Source organism: Drosophila kikkawai, chromosome 3L (assembly GCF_030179895.1).
Source record: "Drosophila kikkawai strain 14028-0561.14 chromosome 3L, DkikHiC1v2, whole genome shotgun sequence".
Classification (NCBI taxonomy): domain Eukaryota; kingdom Metazoa; phylum Arthropoda; class Insecta; order Diptera; family Drosophilidae; genus Drosophila; species Drosophila kikkawai.
The window spans coordinates 3949821-3970896 of record NC_091730.1 but is presented as its reverse complement, the minus strand read 5'-3'; the positions used below and the strand labels follow the sequence as shown (position 1 = coordinate 3970896).

Sequence of the window (21076 nt, the reverse complement as noted above, 5' to 3'; positions counted from 1 at the left end):
GCAACCTGCAAGCCAGACTCGTATTTTTTGTAAATTTATAATTTCTTCTTTGTTTGCTGCCTGCACATTTATTGCTTAACGCTTTGATGCGTTGACGGTTCCTGTTGCTATAGCCTCTCGGCTGCTTCTTGGCCATCATTTGGTCGGCTGCCCGACCATTTGACATGTTGCACTTGGCTTAGCCTCCTGCTACCTATGATTCTCCTCCTCCTCCTTGGCTGCCTGTTCATTAAGCGAATCAGCGTAGCGAAGCATAAACCTAAATTAACATAAACAACTTCTTTTCGACTTGTACTTTAAGTGCACGTTAACAAATTTATATATATTTTTAAAGATTTATTTTTAACAAGTTGGTAAACTAAATTTTATGGGATTAATTTAGGTTAATCCTAAAGATTGTTATCCATATTTTATTGAAAAGTCTTTTATATTCACAGATAAGTTCAAGAAATAAACCCTTTAACACCTCCAGGAAATTAATATACACTTTCTTCCTTTTTTTAAATTTTTATTTCATTTTCATTTCATAAACTTTGAACTATTGTTCATTTTAACATTACCCAAAAATATCAAGAAATGAACACAGTATTCATGATTAATTATTACACATTAATTATTATTATTTATTCAATTTTATATTTCTTAAAAATCGTATACTTTTATTTATGTGTACTATATATGGCTTACCGCTCTCCATCAGACATATATGGCCCACTGCTTCCTCCTCCTCCTCTTGGGCAGCTCATCTTTGGGCCATTGTCAGGCTCTGTGTGGCGGAATTAAAGACCCTTTACTCTGCTATTCTTCTACTATTGCCGCCATCGCACCGGCAAATTGCTTTTGGTACGCGTCTAATTGGAATACGAATTTCATTTTTGTTGCTTTGGTAGCAGTGCTTGTTATTGCTACTATTGTTGCCACTTGGTTTTCCATCTCTTTTCTCTGGTTCGGGGGTTTTTCTTGTGACAGGTCATAGCACCAACTGCCTGATGAATTGTTTGTATTTATTGTTTGAGAAGGGCTTTCCGCGGATTACAATGAATTGTGTACTATTATAGAAAATGAGTTCAAAAGAGGGGTATATTTCTATTCATTAGATTCCCTTATGTTTGGTATATAAAATACATTGATTTTTAAGAAAGTACAGTCTAAATATTACTTCTAAAATATTTTGGATTGTTATTATATCATATTTTATTATATTAAAATTGAATATTTAGTGCTTTAATTCCTTATAAAGAGTATCTCCCCCTATGATCACTCCCTCTGCCTTCCTAATACACATTTCCATTGCGTGATTTTAAAATATGTATTATAAATATTTATAAATGCAAAGAGAGCTGCGGATCAGCGATGTGTAAGGCTGTTAATGGAGCTCCATGCCGCAACACCCACCGAATGCAACTTGAGGTAGTTATGGCAGCCGTAACATGGTTATTATTACGTTGCCATGTCGATTTGAGGCGGCATAAACAGGCTCGTGGATCAGCGGCACGTGCCTCTATTAGTGGAGGAAAATGTCCCGGCCTTTGAGGAAGGATTACCGCACGGCGGACTTTGAGAAGCTGAGTCAGCTCATCCGGGATCACCCGCTAATGCGGGCTCCCGGAGCAGAGCAGCAGCAGCAGCTGCAAAAGCTGCGCACTCCGGAGTATCGAACCAAGTGCGTGATGCGTGCCTCCTTGGATGACATAGCTCTGGGGGTGAGGTCTCCAAAAGGAGTTGTTTTAAGGAAGAAATCACAAATAGATCCCTTTCAGATCAATCTGTACAAGCTGCAGCTGGACAAGCCACACTCCCCTATGCCCGAGGAAACAGAGTTTCAAGATTTGGCGCCCTCTGCCCCTTCGGCTCTCTCTGGGAGATCAGTTAGATCTGCTCGATCTGCTGCCTCCACTGCTCGTCCTCCAGCCGCACCCTTCATCAAGGTGCTGCTCCGCAAGACCCCCATTGTGGTGCTCTTCGAGAGGCGCAGCATGACCGCCTTGGCTGACACCGAAGAGGGTCGTCTGGTCTTAGAGGACAATCGGAAATACGACGAATTACTCTCAGGAATAGACAAGACCCGGCGAACCGTGGATGCGGACACCCAAACCATGACGGCGCTGATGAAGTCCCGGCTGGTGAACACCGAGCGACTGACCACCGCCCAGATGGGCTCCTACGTGTCCAACTTTGAGATGTACGACACCTACGCGGATCTGCAAAAGTCCACGACGAGTGTCGAGGTGCAGGGCGAGCGCAAGATGGAGATTACCACTTACCATGTGGGAGGAGTGGATCAGTTTGTGGGAATCAACCGCCTGCCCGGGTTCCGTCTGGCCCTCATGCTGACCATGCGCATTCTGGCCAGCAATGTGTTTGAGCCGCAGCAAAGACGCTACAGGAACATGGCTCCTCCAGATCCCTTGGCCGAGGATGTGAAGTTCAAGTACCGACTGGGACTCTTGTGGCGTTTGAGTCCTCCTTCGGCTAATCCTGGGGTTCATCAGGCGGTGAGCGACATGAGCTTCTGCCCTAGCAATGGGGACATCATGGCGGTGGCCTATGGTGTCTACAGCCATGGCAAGGTGAGCCGGTTGCCACGCTCCGGTTGGGTCTATGTGTGGAACATCAAGAATCCTGTGAACCCTGAGAGATGCTACAACTATCAGGTGCCCGTTGTCACCGTAGAGTTCTCACCCACCCAGCCGCAACTGCTGGCCATTGGCCTGCACAATGGCAGTGTTGAGGTGAGGGATATTTCTGGTCAGGATCTGCCACCGCTGGCCATATCTCAGCGATCAACTTCGCCTCACTTTGAGCCGGTGACCGCCATCAAGTGGATCTTCTTTGAGGGCGATGTCGGAGCCAAGGATCCTCATATCACACCCTTTTTGGCCACCTCACAGGCAGGAGCGGTGACCAAGTACCGGCTGATTAATAGTCCCAGATTGCTGGGATTCGAGCAGCAGCGTCTGCAGCGGGCGGAGGGTGAGCTGGAGGGGATTCCCATCGATAGAGCACCGCCAGCTGCTTCTCTCTTGGCCAACCGGCATCCGCAGTGCCTGGAACTGGTCCTGGATCCAGTTCAGGCGGACATTTACTATGTCCTTACTGATGAGGGAACTATGTACAAGTGCTCTACGAACTATCCGCTGCAGCATTTGGAGCTAAGGCAGGTCCACGATGGACCCGCCGCCTGCATGGAGTTCTCGCCCTGGTCTCCAAGATTGTACCTTACTTGTGGCAGTGACTGGTGGGGATTACTTTTCTTGGTAAGGTCTTTAGTTACCTAATTTATTTGGATTTTTTTCACAGGTGCATTCGAATTTGGTTGGCGGGCATCCTGTTGCCCATTGTGACTCTGCAGCACCACTTGTCGCCGGTTCATTGCGCCCGCTGGAGCCGCACCCACTCCACGATCCTGGTCTCCCTCAGTCGCAGCACTGTAGACATCTGGGATTTAAGGAACAGCACCATGAAGCCGGTGTCCTCTACTACGATCGATGCCAATATCTTTTACACAACTTTTAAGTGGGTTTTTCTTTGAAACTTTAAATTTAATTTGTTAATTTTTGGGTTAATTGCAGATTCAGCCATTGCGGACGCTCTTTGGCCGTGGGCAATGAGGCTGGCAATCTGCTGATGCTATCCTTCGAGGACATGCCATTCTCCCCGCATTTCCAGTACAAGCAGCTCAAGAGGGCCATTTTCAAGGCCTTGTCCATGCAACCAGATCTGCGCCAGCAAGTGAAAAGCGTTGGCTACTTTGGCTATCCCAAAGGGAAAAAGCAAACTAGGGCTTAAGTTTTATATTTAAATAATAATTTAATTTAATAAAAAGCTATAAAATTAAATATTAAAACAGCTAGTTATCTTTAAAAATTGCTTTAATTAATATGTAAACTAAAGACAACCACTTTCATGTGTCAAAATACCTACATTTTCCATTGTTTACATGATTTTGTGGTTAGTGTACCCCCTAATCCTAATCCCTGCTTCAGTTACCGCCTTGGAGCACCTTTTCCTATCGGAACCAAGTCTTATCAATCCCCGCCTGCATTTACAATGCAAAGCACAGCTCGGGTTGCCAGCACCTTGAGCATATCATAGCCACCAAGTTCAGGCCGCGTCGCCAGCAAAGTATTTTCTTTTTTTGTGGTTTTGCGATGACGATTTGCCTTGCGGCTGATGGCTGGCTTTCGCAGTTCTCGTAGCATTTATTTAGTTGAAATTTAGACGTTCACAATGCCTCATCTATTGCGGCAGAACCTGCTGTTGCCCGCACCGCCCACGGTGGTCATGCACGATCCTCGGACCCACCTGCGACACCTGCCGCCGGCCTATAGTCCCGCCCAGACTCCGCTGAGTCGGGATAGGGAACGGGACTTTGCACCGCAGGTGCGCTATCACCTGGAGCTGCCACGCAGGCCCAAGTTGCGACCCTGCAAGGTCATCTTTGTGGGCGACTGTTCGGTGGGCAAGACGGCCATCGTGAATCGGTGGGTTTTGAATGGAATCTTAAGGAATCTTTTAATAAATTAATAAGTTTATTTGCAGCTTCTGCTTCGACAAGTTCCAGTCGAACTACAAGGCCACCATTGGCGTGGACTTTGAGCTGGAGAACTTTAGCATATTGGGTCACAATTATGGTCTGGAAATGTGGGTATATCTCTGGGGAGTTTTAAGATGTTTTATTTAAAGTTAAGATGTGTTTCTTTAGGTGGGACACTGCCGGACAGGAGCGCTTCAAGTGCATTGCAGGAGCCTATTATCGCAATGCAAGTGGTAAGAATATTATTTTATATTTTTAATTCATTAAAAATCTATAAAATATTTTTAATATTCTTTATAACTTCAGTTATAGTGGTTACCTTTGACATGACCAAGCGGGAAACCCTGGAGTCGGCCAAAAAATGGCTCAACAGCGCACTCAACTACAACACTGGACAGAAACCCTTGATTTTTTTAGCGGGCACAAAAGCAGATCTCTTGGTAAATTCAATATTAAACAATTTAAATATAGAAATAAGTTAAAGTATAATTTATTTACCAGACGAAAGAGGAGTTTGTGCGCATGGAGCGTGTGGCAGGCTTGGCAGCTTCTGAAATGCAGGCGGAATACTGGTCCGTATCGGCACGATCCGGATTTAAGGTCACGGAACTATTCCAAAGGATTGCTGGTTTGGCCTTCGAGGAGGCCATAAAGCAGGAAATTAAATATCACAAAGGCACAGCCCAGGAAAAAGGGAAGACTGATACATCAGCTAAATCGCAAACATTTGGTAATTAAATTTTAATTCGATATTTTAATTACATTTTTTTTATTTAAATCTACTTTTTCAGATTTACGTAACTTTATCAGCAGTCGCTTTGCACGTCAAAAAAGTGGTTGTGCTTGTTAGCCTGGATTTAATATTAAAATTTTAATCATAAGCACATTTACTTCAAGAATGCATTAAAACTATTTATAAAACTTTAATTGTATGTCAAAATAAAGAAAAACAAAAACACCAACCTTATTTATATTATAATAAGACAGAAACCCCAGCCTAATTCATAGAAATTAAAAGAAAACACAAAAAATTTGTAAAAGAAACCGAAAAATAACGGAAAGCAACACCATTGCCAGACTTTTTACTCATTTCCAGCGTGCACACAGTGTCATGTTAACACTTAACAGTGTGCTGTTAAGCGCGTAAAATTGTGCTGTTTTACGCAAAATACCCCCGATCTGGCCACGCCGCTGTCAAATCGTGCTTCCGCTTTTTGACAACTGCCCCTCAGTTTTCCTTTTCATTTCTTTTTCTCGTAGAAATGCCACCCAAAAAGCCAACCGAGAAATCCGGTAAGGGTTTTTCATATAAAAATAGGCCTAAAATGTGTGGATTAATCAGCAAAAGCAAGGCGAACACCAGGCCAATGCGTGGAAATACGAAAGTGCGCAGAAAATTGTTAATTTAAGGCAGAATTGTGTGTTTTTAAGCGAGCCCGATGAGCCACGTGCGGTGGTGGCTGCAGCGTCTGAGCAGTTGTGGGAACATGCGAGCTGGCTAAACACATCTAATCAGTGTGACATTCTGTGTTAAAGTGAATAAAAAAGAATAATTCATTAGCTAAAGCGCGTCCCATTGCATTTGCTGATCGATCAGGCCTAACCTAACTTTGGAGCGTGTTTACTAATGCGAACTTCGTGCTGACCCCCGTTCCCCCTTCTGTTTACAGCCAAGCCGGGCGACAAGAAGCCCGAGCAGAAGAAGACTGCTGCTGCGGCTCCCGCTGCCGGCAAGAAGGAGGCTGCTCCGGCTGCCGCCAAGCCTGCGGCTGCTGCCCCTAAGAAGGCTGCTGCTGCTCCGGCCAAGAAGCCCGCTGCCGCCGCTGGTGCTGCCAAGAAGCCCGCGGCTGCTGCTGGTGCTGCCAAGAAGCCCACGGCCGTGAAGAAGACCGTGGCCACCAAGGCCAAGGCCAAGGATGTCAAGAAGAAGCTGGCTGCCGGCAAGAAGCCCCAGTCGGTGCTGGCCAAGCTCTCCGCGAAGGCCCGTGCCGCCGCCAAGGCCAAGAAGGCTGTGAAGCCCGGCACCAAGCCCGCCAAGGGAACTGCCAAGGCTAAGGCTGTGGCTCTGCTGAACGCCAAGAAGGTCCAGAAGAAGGTAGGGTTTCTCATTTATACTTGTATTCTGTCTTTTAGTTAATGTTCTTTTTATTTTGTAGATCATCAAGGGCGCTTTCGGCACCCGCGCCCGCAAGGTGCGCACCAACGTGCACTTCCGTCGGCCCACCACCCTGAAGCTGCCCAGGAACCCCAAGTATCCCAGGAAGTCGGTGCCGACCAGGAACCGCATGGACGCGTACAACATCATCAAGTACCCGCTCACCACTGAGGCGGCCATGAAGAAGATCGAGGACAACAACACCCTGGTCTTCCTCACCCACCTGCGCGCCAACAAGAACCATGTGCGTGCGGCCGTCCGTAAGCTCTATGACATCAAGGTGGCCAAGGTCAATGTGCTGATCAGGCCCGATGGCCAGAAGAAGGCCTATGTGCGCCTGGCGCGCGACTACGATGCTCTGGACATTGCCAACAAGATCGGCATCATATAAACGGGTGGAATGTGCATCGCGTTCTACATGTTCCATGTAGAATCTTTTTCTATAAACAAAATATTGCTAAGCTGACCGTTTTAGAGCGAGGATGAACGTTTCAGAGTTGTCTGGGTATAATAAAAACCACTCAAAAACTAATAGTAACTCGTGAATTTGTTTGTTTTAATATTTCTTTCAGTGTTTTATTCTAGGTATTAAAATGGAAAGTAAACGTTCAACATAAGGTGAGTTTGAAATGCATATTTTATTGTTGGTTTTATATTAATAAATATTTTTCTTTGCAGGTATACTTTAAATGGCAAAAATACTTCAAACTTTCCTTTAAAGGTAATTATTAAAAAAATTGTATTTAAAATGAATTAAATTATCTTAAATGATGATATGTTTTAGTAGGAATCTCATTGAGCTTCAGTCATTCGTTGCCATGAAATCAATTTAAATCTCTGATACAACAAATTTAAACCATAAAATGTACTCTTAAATATTCCCCACTAATTAAGGATTTTTTTCTAATTTATTTCAGGTTCTCTTAGGTGCTTTTGGATCTTTGTTTTATCCTCTAAGGTGTGTATAAATTCTAATGAAATATTTCTAAAAGTATTCTGCTTATGATGATATTTTGAGTAGGAATCTCATTGAGCTTCAGTCATGCGTTGCTTTGAAATTAATTTTGTCTCTTACTGATCATAAAAGCAGAAATCTTAAATGTATTTATAAAGTCATGATTACTAATTATGAATTCTTCTTTTTATTTTACAGAAAAGGCGCTCCAAATGGTTTTCTTTCTTTAAAAATAAAACAAACTTACTTAAATATATCAAAAATAAAACAAATTCATTTCTTATATAAACAAAAAAGTACTTTTTATTGTGGTAGCTTTTAATATCTGCGAAATTGCTTCCTAAACTTGTCATAATGGTAATCATCTGTTGCCCGCTTGACACCATTTGGATTGGTTTGATGCTGGGCAGACTTGTTGCCCTCGCGCTCCTCTCTTTTACGTCTCCTCTGATCGCCATTATCCTCGATGTTGACTGGAAATGATTTAAAGATTTTAAAGAAAAGCGAAAATTAAATAAGCTACACACTCACATCTGTTGTGCTGCATAAAGTTCACCGCCATGTTGGTGGGCACAAACTGCGAAGGTCCGTCCTTTTTGTTCTTGGCATCTTGCAGCAGCTTCTGCTTGGCATCCTCCGTGGCCTCTATATTCCGAATCTTGGCCAGAATGCCCAGATCCACCTCGGGAATGCCGTTGAGCATTTGGTTCGACAACATCTCCTCGGATCTGTGCGAGGAAGATTGCCTCAGGTGGTCGGGCAGGGCGTACAGTGCCGCGTCCTCAGGGGTCAGGTACTTGTTTACATCGCCATCACCATCGTCTGCTGCCTCCGAGGCCCCACCCTTGCGCTTTTGCAGCTCCTGCTCTATGTACTTCATCATTTCCTCGTCCTCGTCCCTCTTGTTGGTCTCAGCCGAGAACTGTGTGCCAATGCCCACATCGTAGGCATCCTCCACCTCCTTCACCTTGCCGGACTTTAGCTGCTGCATATTGACCAGTCCGCCGGTCTTGACATTAAACGGATCCTTGATGGCCAGCTCCTCCTCGGGCGCAATTTTCTTGCCCAGGGCCAGTCCAACCAAGCTGACGCCATTGGGCCGTTGTCTCAGTCGCTGGCGCTCCTTGATTTCATCTAGGGTAAGCCTGTACACAGATACATAAATATTTTAATTTAATTTTTTATTTTTTATTAAAGTTACTCACTGTTCCTCCTTCTCCTCGTCATCTGAATTCTTGCGCTGTCGCAGGTTCTTTCGGCCGGATTTCTTGAAGACTATTTTCGAGGAACTCTCTGGCTTGGGCTCCTCAGTGTCGCTCATGTCAATAGTTTACTTATTTCTTTTAATTTCCTCAATTTCCGTAAATAAAACAAAATTTGTTTACGTTCGGCAGTAGTGTGACCGTGTGCATTCGAGGTGGACAGTTATCGATGTAAGCGGATATCGATATTCGATAGTAATCACGATGTTTGAATTTAAATGTTGTTTTTACAATTATAGTTAATTATTTTATTTTAATATTTATTCATTTTCATAAACTAAAACAGTAAATTAATTTTTAAAAATAAACCCAATGTTTTTTACCTTTTATTTTCACCAAACATCGCTTAAAAACATCGATAACATCCATGTTGGCATCGACGCTTATTCCCAGCTCTAATTCTTTTACAGGAATTTCGCACAACAAATTCCGAAAATTAGCATAAAATTTGACCGGAATCTAAGAAAACTAAGAAAACAAGTCTCCAGCGCCCAGCTTTCGGCGCTAAAGGAACGCTTAAAGGGTAAAAAACATAAACCTGCAGAAAGTGCATTTCCGTTTGCGCTGGCGATGCACCAAAAATCGATTTTACATCTTGGCGAAATTGCAGCGTTTAGCGGCCGCCAGGCATTAATGGTTTAGCGGCGTTACTTGGAGCACATCCCAGAAGCATCAGCATGTACAACGGCATCGGACTGACCACTCCCCGTGGCTCCGGCACCAATGGCCACGTGCAGCGCAACTGGGCGGCCGTGCGGCCGGGCAAGAAGGACAAGGATTACCGCGCCGAGGACGATACCAAGAAGCTGGACGCCCAACTGAATAGGCCGCCAAATAAGGAGATCCTGGACCATGACCGCAAGCGCAAGATCGAAGTCAAGTGTCTCGAGTTTGAGGAAATTCTCGAGAAGCAAGGGTGAGCGATATTTACAATTTCCCGGAAGTCGGGAGTTACGACAACGGGTTTACAGTGGATGTAATTGCAATCCTCGCAAGGGTTATGTAACGCCGGTCTGTTGCTGGTGTGTTGTTTATGTTTACATTGGCGCCTGGTAGCCTCGCCAAAAGAGCGAAAGAGCGGACGCACACGCGCCGAAATGAACAACCCCCCGGTGAAACTGAGGCACGAGCCACCCTTAGACGCACCCCCTTGTGCGTCGTCGTCACATGTGAGCACTCTTCCGGCGGCCCGGACTGGCCTAGCCAGGGCCCTGGGCCTGCGAGTGGTGAAAAAAGTGCATTTCAGTTGTAGAGACTATTTTGAGCGGAAGACATCGTCAAATCCGAGCACTCCCTAGACTAGTTTACACTCTAGTTAACTTATAAAGCTTTAAATAAATAATTAAATAAAGGCTGAAAGGTATTATTAAGAGGGGGAATTAATCCTTTTTTGATTATCCCACTAATTATTATTAATTATTTCTCTGTAAACAGACGCACACCGGAGGAGATCAAGACGCATGTGGACGCCTTCCGCCAGAAGTTGATGGGACAGGGCAAGACCGATGTGGCCAAGGATGAATTTGGACGTGTAGCGTGAGTACCAGCCACTTACTTAACCCTCAGCCTTATGTAATTTTAAAACAAAACGTTGACAAATCAATAAACGGTTAAACAAAACGAAGGCCTGCCTAAATCTCGGCCAGCACTTGACAGCTGTATGGCATGCCACACACGCAGGCAGCCAGCCAGTCAGGCGACATGCGCCGCCGCAGCGCCCAACGCCACCCCCTTCTGTTTCAGGCCAATCACAGGCGCCGAATGATAGAGAAAATGCTGCTGCAAAGATTTTTCCGGGATGCGTTCAGTCACTTCAAGTCTTCCAAAGCCAAAGCAACTCAGGAATCTCCGCGTAGCAACTAGATATATCCCATACATACAAATTAGAATCAATTAATGTCCACTAAAACGAGCGACTAAGTGTGTCCTTGGCCAGGATGTGGCGTGCGGGGGCAATGCCTTGGAGTTGGTTCGGCAGAGAGAACCGAAAAGCGGCCTAGAAGCGTCAGCAAAATCGTTCGAAAAATCAATAACAACCCCGAACAGGGGAGACAACAGGCCCGAAAATGCAACCAACTAATCAAAGGGAAATAAAAACAAAATAAAAGGCGTATTATATTCCACATGACTAAGAGGGATTGCTGAGGCAGACCTTCAAGTGTGGCCGAGGAGGAGGAGATGAACCCGCCGAAGGGAAACCCGGCTACAGTGGTGACTGCCAGCCCTTGGCCCACCCCTAAGTCATCATTTGCAACCCGCTGCCGAGAGCCCTAGTGGATTAAGCGCTCATGTCGCCTACTATATAGTAGTTATAGTGGTTGTTGCAAGTGCTACGAGTGGAGCCCCCTTTGCCATTAAGATGGCATCGAGGCGCAGAGAGAGACCAACACTTGATATCCAAGCCGAATGAATGCAACAAATCACTAAATAAGTCTTCCAATTCCTAGTCAGTAATTAAACGTAGTCCAAGTCGCGTACTGGAGTCAGCAAGTGCTCGAAGTTGTCGCAAGCGGAGTAAATCAAATAATGGGAGTAATGTCTCCTAGATCTCATCCAACGTCTTCCACAACGATAAGGATAACAACCAGAGATTAAAGTTCGCCTTATGTAGTGCGAAAGTGAAACAAAATAAATGCTAATCCATCGTCTTCCAATTAGTAATCGATGAAATATAAAAGAAAGTTCATACTTTTGTACACATAAAAAAGAATATAATCCAATGTCTTCCACAATATGTACTTGGATATGCAAAGTAATGAGTATATTTATAAAGAAAACATATATATAAAGTCGTTAATGAAATTAATAACCTAGAGAAATCCATTGTCTTCCCATTGCAAGGATTTATAAAGTTGAAAATATATATTTTTTACCTGAGAAAAATATAAAAACAGTGAATTTAAGAGAACAAACATATATAAATAAATAATACAAAATATAATTAAAGCAAAACTATTTCCTAAAATCTTTATTCAAGGTTAAAAAACCTTAATAAACCCTTAAAAACTAAATAAAAACTATATAAAACCTTTAAAAATCCACTGTATTCCAATTACATGGATTTATAAAGTTAAAATAATATTTTTTACTACAAACAAACAAATAAAAAAATATAAAAACAGTAAAATAAATAAATAAAAACCTTTTATTTAAGGTTATTTAACTTAAGAAATATAAAAAACCATATTAAAATCCACTGTCATCCAAATACATGGATTTATAAAGTTGAAAATATATTTTTTACCACAAACAAACTCCTGAGAAAAATATAATAACTGAATTTAAGAGAAAAAATATTGCAATTAATAAAATAAATACCAAATATACTCCCTAAAACCTCTATATAACTTGAAAATATATAAAAACCATATTAAAATCGTGAAATAAAACCCATCCACTGTCTTCCTTTTGTGGAGCTTAAATAAATAATATAAAAATCGCGGAAAAATCACTTAAATCATACATTGAACATGCTTTCCTCGGAGATCTACAGCAACATTACCGCTAACGCCACATCCACGGCTACGTCGGCAGTTGCGGATAGCACGGCAGCTGCCACCGCATCCACAACGACGGCCACCACAGTGCAGGTGGTGAAAACAAAGAAACGCCGCAAGCGACGCAAACGCGCAGGTCACGCGGTCACCTCCACCACCAGCATCAGCATTGCCACCCCTAGCACACCCGCACCCACACCCGGTAGCAATCCGAGCAGTCCCCGAGCCAAAGCCACCGCAAACGGGGGCAGGAAGTGCAAGGCACCCTACTTCCAGCACGACAACCGGGAGTACTTGGCCAAATACGAGGGCTTCCATCTCACCGCCACGGCTCACACGTGGAATTATGCAGCGGTGGCCAGGAAGTTCAAGCCCTTGCGGCCGGCGTTGGCAAGCGGCGCCAACAAGACCAGGCGACCAGCAGTCTCCAGACGCATGCAGCACGATTGCGCCTGCGCCTGCCAGCAGAAAGAGCCCGACCCGGAGACGGAGCCGGCAGCCATGTCTGTGGCAGCACTTGAGCCCGGTTCGCGAACAGCTGAGCTAGCTATCCAGCGGGAGATGCCTTTGTCCCACTCCTCGAAAATCAATATAGATGGAGGCATTTTACTTGAGCTGCTCAAGCAATCCTCGAGCAGCCTGCTGGAGACACTGCTGCTGGGTGCCGGCAGTGTGGTGGCCTCAAGGTAGACATTCGGGGGGATTTTTTATAATTAATATATATTTAGACTTTTAATTATAACAATTTTAAACTAAAAATTTAATAATTGTTTATGAATATTAAAAAAATTTGTATTCTTTAATACCTTTTCAGTGTTCGCGACACCCATCAGATAGCCGAGGCTCAGCAGCAGAAGAACGCCAGGCTGCGCGAGGCCTTCAATATATCCGAGTACTTTGTGGAGGGCAGCAGCTTCGACAGCGATCGCAAGGCAAAGGAGGATCTGGCCAAAAGCGTGGCTCTCCAAAAGGAACTGGACGCCCAGCGCGAGAGCCTGGCAGCAGCGGCGGCGGCCGCAGCGGCTGCAGCAGGCAAGGATAAGGAGACGGGCAAGCGGTATGCCCTGGTCCGTACTCCCTCGCGGGAACGGGAGGCAGACAACAACAGCGACAATGAGCGCGAACATGTCTCCAAGTCGGACAAGAAGAAGCGCAAGAAGCGCGCCAGAGAAAGGTACTGTCATTTTTGAAAGCTTCCTTAAGTCACCTCAACTGATATAATAACTATTTTCTTTACAGTTCGGCTAGTCCTGAGCGCAAAAAGGACAAGAAGAAAAAGTCCAAGAAGCACAAGAAAGAGAGGTAAGAGTCCTGGGGCCCCCGGAATCACAATCCTGCCGCCTTCAACCGTAGCTCTCTGTGTTTATGTTACCTTTTTGCTCTGTTTTTTATTTTGAGAACTTTACAGTTTCATGATTTTATGTTGTCCTTAATGGTTATCCTTCGGTTTCGTTATCGTACATAGTAAAACTTAGAGCGTGACGACAACAAAACCAATGATTTTTTTGTAAACTATCAATCAACTGCTTAATACATTTTGTTTTTCCGTCTCTACTCCTTCTTTTACATTGCATTTGAAACCACAAAAGGGACTCATATGAGAAAGAAAGTAAAAAGAAGCGAAAACTTACGTACAAATGACTCTCCCACTTAGTTTTAAACGCGTTAACACTATCCTACAAGCAATAAGAACCAAATCCAATCAAGTGAAAAACAAAAAAAAATGTTTCAAAAATGTTTGCCTTTCTGCAATATATATTATATATACTTTCGATATCCTAACACTTGCCCCAGGCAATCTTTTATTTAAATCCGTGTTTGCAGCGAGAGTGAGTAGATCTAGATCTAGATCAGGGATCTCTAAGTACGTATGGGTTGTACTTTACACTATACACACTCGACACTCAACTAACCATAACTCAACACAGATCTTTGCCCATACACATTTTCCCACCAAAAAAACTAAAATAATAAAAAAAAAAAACTCTGCCCGGCGGTAAGTAATAATTCGATTCTACAAACTATTAAAACCATAGACCACAAGCAAAAAAGAATTAAAAAAAAAAAAAAACAGTAAAGAATTACTAGAAATAAAAAATAAAATACATTACAATAAAGTTTAAGAGGTCTTTTCTGTGAATTAAAAGCGAATTACTTTCTCATCTTTCTTTCTATTGTTATGATTACCTTCTTATAATGTTAAGACAAAGCAATTTGCGCTGTTTTCGATGAAGGTAAAGCACTGAACCACAAGTAAACCTATTTATACATAACGCTGCCAACCTCTAGGTTGTCCAAACTCTCACAGTCTTCAGTAGTGATCTCTGTACTCTCGGGATTAACTAATTCTAAAAGGTGGAACAACCATTCTACTTGCAGTAAGTCGAAGAAGAAAAAGTCACGCAAGCGACGGCACAGCGACAGTGATCATAGTGACAAGGACAGCGAGGACGAGGATGATGCAGCGGCGGCGGCGGGCAGCAGTGAGGACGAAGAGCGTCGCGAGTCCACGAAGAGCAGTGCCCGCAAGAAAGCCAAGAAGGACAAGGTATGACTGGGCAAAGGGTCAAAGGGAGAGACAGAGAGAGAGAGAAAGTGGGAGTCCAGTAGAGGGTCCAACTTTGGAGCTCTTTCTCACACACCACCCTGCCAAATATTGTAACATATATATATCTATATTCCTATATAATGTACTCATCAAATACAACCAACAAGTGGAAGTACTACTGCCTCTCTCTATATATATTATATGATATTATTACCTGTATATGATGATAACTCGTTTGACTTTTCCGTTTCGTTGTTTCAATTGATCACCGAATATTAAACATACGCCATTTCTTCTCTTGCTTATTTACTTCTTTTTCCACCAAATATGAAAACATTCAAATATAACAATTACTGAACCAAGTACTGAACTAACAATATCTATATAAATCCTGCATATCAATTAGTAAACAAATATCAAAACCAAACCAAAAAATATCAAAAAATATATCACCCACAAATATCGTAAAAGGTAAAAAGGCTTCAACCGCATTCACAATTTAGTATAAAAAACTTATGATTTTCCTCCTGAACTCTACTCTATAAACCTACTTTTTTATTTTTCAATAGATGCCTAGAAAGAAATATTAATATTAAATATTATATTATTATAATATTTATATTTTTAAATATTATTCGTAACAGTTTTTTGAGTTACACGTAGTTCTTTTTTCCAAAACAACCAAACAAACAAAAGCAATTAATTAGCTTAAGTAAAATCTGAAAAAAACGACAAAAGAAATTTACATTTTGTTTACGAAAAACCCTTGGCGCTTCATTGATATAGGATAGCTTTCAATGGCTCTCTTGTAGTTTTGTAAGTACTTTCATTTTGACTGTTTTCCTTTAAGCTACTAACTATTAACAGCCACGACCATAGAATATATTTATATCTAGTGCCGAAACTGAGCTAAAAAAAGAAAAGAAATATCTAGTACGAAATGTGAGACTGTTGCCAAAATTGAAAGCACCAAACTCGACTTCATATGTCTGTCATGCCATCCAGAATGAATTTTGTTTACTGCTAACAGTAGGACTCTTGGCAAGAGTCCTTCTTTGTCTTCTAGTTGTCGCTCCACTAACACTCATCACCCTTTTATTATGCAGAAAAAGCGCGACAAGAATCTGAAAAAGAAGACACGACCGCGTGCCAGTTCAACGGACTCGGAGCGCTCCAAGTAAGTGTTAATTTAAGGATTGGAATTTTAAAGTATCTAACTTAAAATCTCCTATAAATAGCTCTCCTTCTCGTAAGGAGAAGAAATCGGACAAGTCGCGTGGCTTAAAGTCTTCAAAGGCTGACAATCCCTTGCAGCAGCAGCAGGATAATGCCATGCGCAGCCGTTCACGAGAGCGTCGAAGGGATGCCAGGGATCGATCGGCCGGCACTCCTCCAAGAAAGGAGTCACTAACGCAAAGGGAACGCTCCAGGGAAAGGCAGCGCTCTAAGGAAAGACAGAGATCTAAGGAGAGACAACGATCCAAGGAAAGACAAAGATCTAAGGAAAGACAACGATCTAAGGAGAGGCTGCGCTCCAAGGAAAGGCAAAGATCTAGGGAAAGACAACGTTCCAAAGAGAGACAGCGCTCAAAGGAAAGACAAAGATCCAGGGAGAGGCTGAGATCAAAAGAAAGACAAAGATCCAGGGACAGGCCGAGATCAAAGGAGAGACAAAGATCAAAAGACAGGCACCAGTCCAGGGAGAGGCATAGGTCCAAGGATAAGAATTCATTGATGGATAAGAAACGTGACAGGTCCAAAGAACGCCAGAGATCTAGCGAGAGAAAGCGTTCTGTGGAGAAGGAGCGTGAAAGATCCAAAGTTAGACCTCGTTCAAAGGAGAGGCAGAGATCAAAGGAGAGGCAGAGATCCAAGGAGAGGCTGAGATCCAAGGAAAGGCAGCGCTCAAAAGAGAGACAACGCTCTAAAGAGAGGCAACGATCCAAGGATAGGCAGCGCTCTAAAGAGAGACAGCGTTCCAAGGAGAGACAACGATCCAAGGAGAGGCAACTATCCAAGGAAAGGCAGCGCTCTAAAGAAAGGCAACGCTCCAGGGAAAGGCACCGTTCGAAAGAGAGAATGCGCTCCAAGGATAGACAACGTCTAGCCAAGGAATCGTTGGCCACAAATTCCCCCAAGAATCGCAGTCCCAAAAAGAAAGACGAGCCCCGCCAGCGATCTCCCTTGAACGTGAGCAAAAGGCCAACCGATGTGCCGCCCAAGCAATCTCCACCAGCCCATTCCCCAGAGGCGCCGCCTAAAAAGTCCACGACGACACTGCTAGCCTTCAATCCCTTCAAGGCGGCCGAGGACACGGTCAACGATATTCTGGGCACCAAATCGGTGATGGTGGCCCTCGAGCAGACCAAACGACAGCGCGAGGCTTCCGCCAGTTCCAGCTCAGATTCCGATAGCTCCGGCAGCAGCAGTAGCTCTTCTGCCTCCCGGACGCCTTCGCCAAAGCCCACGCCCAAGAAGCAAAAGAAGACAAGCAGCACACCCGAGCCCAAGGAGGTGAAAAAAGAGGCCAGTCCGGCCAAGAGAGAGACGCGCCGCAGAAGCGTCAAGCGAGAGCGTTCCAACTCTCCGAAGACCAAGCCAAAGAGCAAGGCGGCAGCAGAGCCAAGTCCAAAGCCAGTGCGCCGTCGTTCCTCCCGGTCTACCAGCTCCTCGGAGCTGCGCTACTCGCCGGCAGAACGGCACCCGGAACGCTACCAGGACATCATTGGTATCCCAGATAAGAAGCGGCCATCCAAGGCCAGAGAAGCTCCTTCAACGAAGCCCGCTCCCGTGGTTCGCCTGCGGGCACAAAGTGACGATGAGACCGAAGCCGATGGCTCCTCCGCCCTGGAGGAGTTCCAGCAGAGCAAGCGGGAGCACGAGGAACAGCAGGAGCTGCGAATGCTGGAGCAGCTCAAGTCGGGAATAGCGGCCAAGGCCAAGCAAAAGATCAGGAGCACCATGGAGAAGGACCCGGCCAAAGAGGGCAGCGATGTAAGTGGAAGCGACTTGCTGGCAACTACCAAACGTAACTCGCTAAGCGAATTCCTTGTTGCTAACAATGTGACCGCCTTGATTAACCCACTGACCACGACCACGCCCCCGACCATGATAATGACAGCGACCACGCCACCGCCGCCCATGGTGGTGCCGCAGGAACAGCAGCGAAGGGAGGAACAGCAGCTGACAGCCGTGTCTGTGGAGGAGCCGAACAGTAAAAGGGACGCCAGCACTCCGCCCATCTGCAAGACGCCCCTCATGGCGGCAAATGGCGAGGCCAAGAGTCCGACAATGGGTCACAAGATCCAACTGCAACATCATAGGCCGCCTCCACAGCACCAGCAGCATCCACATCAGCATTACCAGCACTCGCATCCTCAGCATTTGCATCCCGGGAAGCGCATCTTTCACAACCGAACGCTGAACAATAACCCCAACAGTAGACATATTACTAACAATCCTCATGCATGCGCTGGTGGCGGTGTCCCTCATTCGAATCCCAACCACAGCAATAGTCACAGCAGCGGGGGCGGCGGCAACAACAGCAGCAGCAGTAGCAGCAACCCGCCCATGCTGCCCTTTCTGGCGGGCACGCCGGGCACCTACAACCGCACCACGAATCGCCTCAACCATGGCCCCCTACTGACCGCCACGCACTACAACATCTGCAAGAATCATCAGCAGAGCTTGCAGCAGCAGCAGGCCCACCATTTGGCCCGTGGTTTGGTCTACAACTCGGCGCTGTTTGGGAATGCACCGCGTCATCCCGGCCTCCTCTCGCTGACGGGGCCGGGTGCCCCGCTGCTGGGGCTACCGCCGCATGGCCGTGGTGGTGCTGGCGCCGGCGGCGCTGGTGGTGCCATTAGCTTCAGCGCAGCGGCAGCGGCGGCAGCCGTGGCCGCCAATAGTATAAGCTACCACCATCATCATCATCATCAACACCAACAGAAACCGAAAATCGTTATAAAACCCTTCAAAATTCACGATCCACAGCCCCTAGTCGCAGCGCTGGCGGACAGCTCGCTGGTGGATGCCATCGTCTCCAAGGTATCGACGGCCACGGTGGCGGCGGCGGAGAGTGCGGCGCGGAGGAGCCGGAGCAGGGAGCGTCGGAGCAGGAGTCGCAGCAAACGAAGGACCAGCGGTAGTCATCATCGACATCACTCCAGCAGTCGCTCAAGATCGTAAGTCATCGTAAATATATAGTAAAGTTATCAAACAGAATATTAATTTAATGCATAATATCGACTTATATATCCACATTCTGACCTTAATATTCAATCTCTCCATATCCCATTTATTTTCCCCACAGACGCTACAGCTCTTCGAGCAGTCGCAGCGGTTCTAGGAGCTCTAGATCCCGCTCTGGCTCGCACTCCTCCCGCTCCAGCTGCTCCTCACACAGCAGCACGGGCAGCTCCTCCTCCGGCGGCAGCGGTTCAGGATCATCGCAGTCGGGCTCACGTTCCCCCTCCATACCCAGGCGTCGTGGCTCACCAAGTTTCCTGGATAGACGTCGCATAACGAGGTAGCTAGAGAAGAAGACTACCTTCCTCAAAAACATCCTTGGTTCTTTACACTTTATATATTTTTTATTTCCCTAATTTCGTAGCCGTCGATCGCCGCGCAGCTCAAGGCACTAAGCTAGCTGGCCGAGATTATCCCACTATAGACGCTTGAGTTTGCATTGATTTTACACACACTTTATTCATTCTTTTACATTCTTTTAAATGATTTTTTTTCTTTCAGCCTCAGGAAATACCTTTAATTTGATTTAAAAAAGCAATTTTTGAATGGTTCTATAAAATTTCAGCTTTATTGCTCGTAAAATTGTATACTATATTTTATCATTTCGTAATTTAGCCAAGCCGCCAATAAATAATTGTCACTCTACCCGACTCTTTATGGTTTTATCTAGGACTTGTTTTCGTTTGTTTGATTTGTAGTCAACCATTTTTGTGTTCCCTTACGATTTTCAGTTGGTGAGTTTAATTTAAAATATATGTTTTTTGCTTTTTATTTAGTTTAATGAAAGTAAATTACATTTATTGATTAACTAATCCCTTGCAGTGCCCGCAAGCGTCCCATTCCGTATCATCACAAGACACCCACGGCCGAGGGCGAGGGTGCAGAGGAGGCAGCCTCCAGTTGCTGTTCCAGCTGCTTCAGCCGCACCAGCAGTCCCGCCACGCCGCTGCTTACGCCTTTGAGGAGCAGCCGGAGTCCCTCGATGGCCGCCTTCTGAGTGTTAACCGCGTCGCTGCGCAAAATGTGCGGCGAGCCCTGAGACAGGAAGCTCCTCCCATCCCATTCATCACCATCCTAGTCACTCCTAGTCCTCTAAGATAGTTGTTATACACGCATTGAACTTGTTTTGACACCAACATTCCGTAGTCTTAAGTTAGTTTCTTGAATTCAATAGCGAAATTATTATGTAGCCACGATATTAAGCCAATACTCGTTTGTAAGCCTCTCTGCTCTCGATTATTTGCTAGTCATAAGCTGCGTTTTAAAAGTAAATACACGCATTATTTGTTGCCCATCTCAAAAAGTTTGCTCTCTTTTACTGGGAACAGATTTTTACATTGATACTAATTCTTTGATTGATTCTTTGGGCTTCAGTCAATCATCAATTGGGTATTGAAAAAATAAATATTCAAAAATTTCAATTTTTAACATAAACCAGTGAGTATTTTTAATTTTTACGAGTGAAGGAGTCATTTCCGACCCCATAAAGCATGTATATTATTGATCAGCATCGACAGCCGAGTTTTTCTGGCAATGTGGGGAAGAAAAAATTTTTTTTGCATTTTTTTAAATTTTTGTAAGGGGTTACATCATTAAAATTCTTAAAAATTGAAATTTTTTTTAATATTTTAAAAAATTAAATTTTATATGCAGATTTGTTAACCTATAAAAAACTAGAACAGATATGCTTTCCAAGTTAAATTTGAGGCTTTTTTGACTAAGTTATGATATTTTTAAACTTTTATTTGTCAAACAAAATTATACAAAAATATTAACGATTTAAATTTTTGTGAATATTTCAGTTCTTCCAAAAGTCATATATATTCTGATTCATTATTAAACTCCTTGGTAATTAATATTAAAATATTGACAAT

General features: G+C 44.4%; 5 protein-coding genes and 2 non-coding genes across 14 annotated transcripts; 6 read left to right on the top strand and 1 right to left on the bottom strand.

Annotated features, from left to right (window-relative positions):
• Positions 1–1517: 1517 nt before the first annotated feature.
• On the top strand, positions 1518–3789 carry LOC108079750 (dynein axonemal intermediate chain 4). The gene is made up of 4 exons (XM_017174165.1): positions 1518–1703; positions 1761–3238; positions 3301–3516; positions 3573–3789. The coding sequence occupies exons 1-4, from the start codon at positions 1518–1520 to the stop codon at positions 3787–3789; spliced, it is 2097 nt and encodes a 698-aa protein (XP_017029654.1).
• Positions 3790–4230: 441 nt separating this feature from the next.
• Positions 4231–5432, top strand: RabX5 (RAS oncogene family member RabX5). The gene is made up of 6 exons (XM_017174149.2): positions 4231–4484; positions 4543–4644; positions 4706–4770; positions 4844–4977; positions 5039–5267; positions 5329–5432. The coding sequence occupies exons 1-6, from the start codon at positions 4231–4233 to the stop codon at positions 5385–5387; spliced, it is 843 nt and encodes a 280-aa protein (XP_017029638.1). The 3' UTR covers positions 5388–5432.
• Positions 5433–5709: 277 nt separating this feature from the next.
• RpL23A (ribosomal protein L23A) lies at positions 5710–7224 on the top strand. The gene is made up of 3 exons (XM_017174391.3): positions 5710–5830; positions 6208–6632; positions 6694–7224. The coding sequence occupies exons 1-3, from the start codon at positions 5800–5802 to the stop codon at positions 7081–7083; spliced, it is 846 nt and encodes a 281-aa protein (XP_017029880.1). The 5' UTR covers positions 5710–5799; the 3' UTR covers positions 7084–7224.
• A 224-nt stretch (positions 7225–7448) lies between these two features.
• LOC121503169 (small nucleolar RNA Me28S-Am2634) lies at positions 7449–7543 on the top strand. The gene has a single exon (XR_005991328.1). It is a non-coding gene; the product is annotated as a small nucleolar RNA Me28S-Am2634 (small nucleolar RNA).
• A 139-nt stretch (positions 7544–7682) lies between these two features.
• On the top strand, positions 7683–7780 carry LOC121503168 (small nucleolar RNA Me28S-Am2634). Its single transcript, XR_005991327.1, has one exon. It is a non-coding gene; the product is annotated as a small nucleolar RNA Me28S-Am2634 (small nucleolar RNA).
• Positions 7781–7923: 143 nt separating this feature from the next.
• On the bottom strand, positions 7924–9063 carry LOC108079874 (splicing factor C9orf78). Its single transcript, XM_017174390.3, has 3 exons — positions 8853–9063; positions 8179–8792; positions 7924–8120 (listed from the first exon to the last, which is right to left on the bottom strand). The coding sequence occupies exons 1-3, from the start codon at positions 8966–8968 to the stop codon at positions 7966–7968; spliced, it is 885 nt and encodes a 294-aa protein (XP_017029879.1). The 5' UTR covers positions 8969–9063; the 3' UTR covers positions 7924–7965.
• A 214-nt stretch (positions 9064–9277) lies between these two features.
• On the top strand, positions 9278–20493 carry Srrm234 (Serine-arginine repetitive matrix 2/3/4). Of its 8 annotated transcripts, none has more exons than XM_070285074.1 (11): positions 9278–9432; positions 9520–9825; positions 10344–10445; positions 12403–13092; positions 13221–13580; positions 13646–13708; positions 14786–14954; positions 16061–16131; positions 16193–19138; positions 19267–19482; positions 20025–20493. In XM_070285074.1, exons 2-11 carry the CDS (start codon positions 9587–9589, stop codon positions 20197–20199), a joined length of 5031 nt encoding a protein of 1676 aa, XP_070141175.1. In that variant the 5' UTR covers positions 9278–9432; positions 9520–9586; the 3' UTR covers positions 20200–20493. The 8 variants fall into 8 exon arrangements, with proteins under 8 accessions (XP_070141175.1, XP_017029791.1, XP_017029792.1 ...); XM_017174302.3 differs by lacking the exon at positions 12403–13092 and having other exon boundaries at positions 16193–17948; positions 18948–19138; positions 20025–20488; XM_017174303.2 differs by lacking the exons at positions 12403–13092; positions 20025–20493 and adding an exon at positions 19567–19852 and having other exon boundaries at positions 16193–17948; positions 18948–19138.
• Positions 20494–21076: the final 583 nt, after the last annotated feature.